The sequence below is a fragment of the Mercurialis annua genome, linkage group LG2 (genome assembly GCF_937616625.2).
Source record: "Mercurialis annua linkage group LG2, ddMerAnnu1.2, whole genome shotgun sequence".
Taxonomy (NCBI): domain Eukaryota; kingdom Viridiplantae; phylum Streptophyta; class Magnoliopsida; order Malpighiales; family Euphorbiaceae; genus Mercurialis; species Mercurialis annua.
The window spans coordinates 18885893-18889431 of NC_065571.1; the positions used below are offsets into that span (position 1 = coordinate 18885893).

The window sequence follows — 3539 nt, forward strand, 5'->3', positions numbered from 1 at the left end:
GTGAAATAAGATGAAGCTTGGCTGCGCTTATTCCCACTTTCTCTGAGGGATAAAGATCTGGATTCATGCTCTGCCTAGAGTAGGCATTAACAAATGGTCAGATTTGGCCAAGGTGTTCCTGAATAAGTACTTTCCCATGGCAAAGACCGCAAAGCTGACTAGAGATATCATGCTTTATCAGCAACTGGACAGAGAATCAGTGAGTGACGCATGGGAGCGGTACAAGGAAATGCAGAGAAACGTTTCTCATCATCATATTACACGAGAGAATTTGATCCAAAATTTCTACAATGGATCAAATGATCAGACCAGGAGTATTATTGACACAGCCGCAGGAGGGTCATTGATGAGGAAGACCATTGACGCATCATTTGAGCTGTTAGATGAGTTTGCTGTGAACAACTGTTCTTGGCCAACCGAGAGGGCCAAAGCACCTGCTCAGAGAGGAGTTAGGGCAGTTAATACTGACCCAGTGGTGGAGACGGTCAAGTCATTACTACATGATTTTCTCACAAAACAAGCTGTAACAACCAACACTCATAGTGTGATTGCAATTCAGAATAGCTGTGAGGTTTGTGGAGATCCTAACCATGTGGCGAGTGAGTGTTATGTGATGTCACAGAAGTTCAACGAGCAAGTCAACTTTGTGGGAGGACAGAGACCAGGAAATAATCCATATGCTGCTACTTACAATCCAGGATGGAGAAATCACCCAAATTTCTCATGGAAGGATAATGGAAGCGAGACCCACAATCAGGCAGGTCCTAGTTTTCAAGGAGAACAAAGACCACAACAGAATCAGGGTAACTTCCAGAATCAAGGCAGCTTTTACCATCAGAACAATAGGCCACATCATCCACTTGGTTTTTAGCAGAACGAACATGGAGAGTCTCTGCACAACAAAATTGATAAGATGATGGAGTTGATCCTAAAGAAGGACGCAAAGACTCACCAAGCACTTAAGAATCATGCTGATACTATTCATAACCAAGAATTGCAAATACAGCAGATGGCTAAAGCACTACAAAACCGAAATCAAGGTGGTTTACCGTCCACTACTGAGGCAAATCCAAGAGAGCAAGTCAGGACGATAACACTAAAGAATTCAAAAGTGTTGCCTAAAGCTCATGCAGAGAAGGTTATATTAGAGGCAGAAAAGGAGCAGCATGAGGAAACTGAACCTGAAAAGGTAGTCACTAAGCCTACTCCACTACCTCCGTATGTACCAAAAATACCATTCCCACAGCGATTGAAGAAGCCGCAAGATACTTGGAAGTTTCACCAGTTTTTAGAAACTTTCAAGAAGCTGCAAATCAACATCAATTTGGCTGACGCATTACGAGAAATGCCACATTATGCCAAGTTTTTAAAGGACATCCTTATGAACAAGAGGAGCTGGGATAAGAATACGGTTCCATTTACTGAAAATTGCAGCTCAATCAGCTTGAGCAAAATACCAACAAAGCTCGATGATCCAGGGAGTTTTACTATTCCTTGTACTATTGGTGATTTGCAAACTACTAATTGTCTTTGAGATTTGGGTGCTAGTATAAATTTAATGCCTCTATCTTTGTTTAGGCAACTACTTGGTGACCAACAGGTTAAGACCACCCCAATGATGTTGCAGTTAGCTGACCATTCGGTCAAGAAGCCATATGGGATCGTGGAAAATGTTTTAGTTAAGGTCAAAAAATTCATATTCCCAGTGGATTTTGTCGTCCTTGACTATGAAATTGACAAAGAATGCCCATTGATCCTTGGACGCCTATTCATGAACACAAGTAGAGCACTCATTGATGTGAATGCAGGCAAGCTGACTCTGCGAATAGGGGAAGAAAGCGTGGAGTTTGAAATGAAGAAGAGCAAGCAAGGCTTGAGCAATGAAGAAAAATGCGTGAGGGTCGACTGTGCTGAGGGAAGCGGGCATGACAATAAGAGGGAGGTTATGTACTTGTCCATTCCTGAGATATTCCAAGAAATCGACCCATCAAGCAAAGAGGGAATAATGTGCGAGCCCTTATATGATAAACCTGCGCAATCAGTAGAGAAGCGGGCACCTTCGAAACTTCCACTTCCTACAAAACCACAAAAGGGTAAACCCAAGAAATGGGCAGGGTGGAAGTTGAGACTCTGTCACAAGACTAATGACATAGGACCATTGCAGCCAGAAAACCTCAGGGATGGTAAGTTTGTTATGCTAAATACTTCTCAAGGATCTTGTGCAGGCAAGCTTATATCAAAATGAAGTGGACCATTCAAACTTCGGCGCAACATTGGTCCAGAAGTAGTGGAATTGGAGAGCGCGAATAGAGAGAATTTTAAGGTTCTTGGACAATGGTGCAAACCATGTCTTAGAACTTTTATTGATCAAGGACATGAGCGAGTTGCTCTAGTTGATCCTCCATGAAACTATTGCTATACGGTCAAGGCTAGTGACCTTAAACAAGCATGATTTGGCTTTAATTTATGTTTTTGATCATGTTTAATAAATATGGGTTTTTAAAAATAAAAAAACAAAAAATTAATATGTTTTTTCTCTAGTTGAACAATCAGATCCAGCAGTTCAGCCGGTGCTCAGCCGGCCCTCGAAGTCAGGCCGGCCAAGCACCGGCCGATTATTAAAAGAACGAAAAAAAAAATTATTATAAAAATCTGAAGCAGACCTTCAGGCGGCCTTCAGCCGGCCCAAGATCGAAGGACGGCCAAGGACCGGCTGATGGTCTATACACGTTTTTAAATAGGGGTTTTTGGGAATTTTAACTTCTTCTTCTCCATAAGTCTTTTTTTTAAACCCTACTTTCCATAGTTGTCTCATAATACAAAAACAATTGATTTCTTTGATTTTTACATTCAATTGGAGCTTTCCTCTTCTTCTCCAAGTTTAAATTGTTTATAATCATCAAGTTCAAGGTAAGTTCACCTTACGTTTTCTATTTCAATTTTAGAATAGAATTTTTATTGACTTAAATTGATGCAATTGTTGCTTGTATATGGTGTAATTAGCATTAGTTTACAATACCCAACATGTAATTTGAAGTTTCATAACCTTAGTTTGCATCAAATTGACAAAACAACATAAAAATTAGTTAGAACCCTAGAAATAAAATTGGGGGAGATTAATGCTTCAACTTCTTATGGAACATAAATGCTTTATTACTCACCCATGTCTATTTAGGAATCAATTCAACATACTTTAGGATAATTAGATAGATTACATTGCCCAAAAATTTGTCAAAATTATTTTACATTGATAATAATAATGTATAGTTATGTTTAAATAATTTGATGCAAGCTCATAAATGTAAGATTGTGAGATATTGTAGGTGACTTGTGAATATATTGTTTGTTAGTTTTTGTGGTAATTTTGTATGAATGTTGTACATATTTCAGGGTAACAATGAAGCAAAAATCGACCGCTAGCACTTCCAAGGAGCCACAAGCAAAGAAGAGTAAGACAAATTCCACCACATCCGAGAGTGGCACTAGTAACAATCCCATTGTGATTGTTGACAATGATGAAGATGTTAAGGGAAGGGTGC

At 39.5% G+C, this 3539-nt stretch overlaps 1 protein-coding gene across 1 annotated transcript; it reads left to right on the forward strand.

Moving 5' to 3' along the window:
* The first annotated feature begins 916 nt into the window (after nt 1–916).
* On the forward strand, nt 917–1534 carry LOC126668330 (uncharacterized). The gene has a single exon (XM_050361536.1). It carries the CDS (start codon nt 917–919, stop codon nt 1532–1534), a length of 618 nt encoding a protein of 205 aa, XP_050217493.1.
* The last annotated feature ends 2005 nt before the right edge of the window (nt 1535–3539 follow it).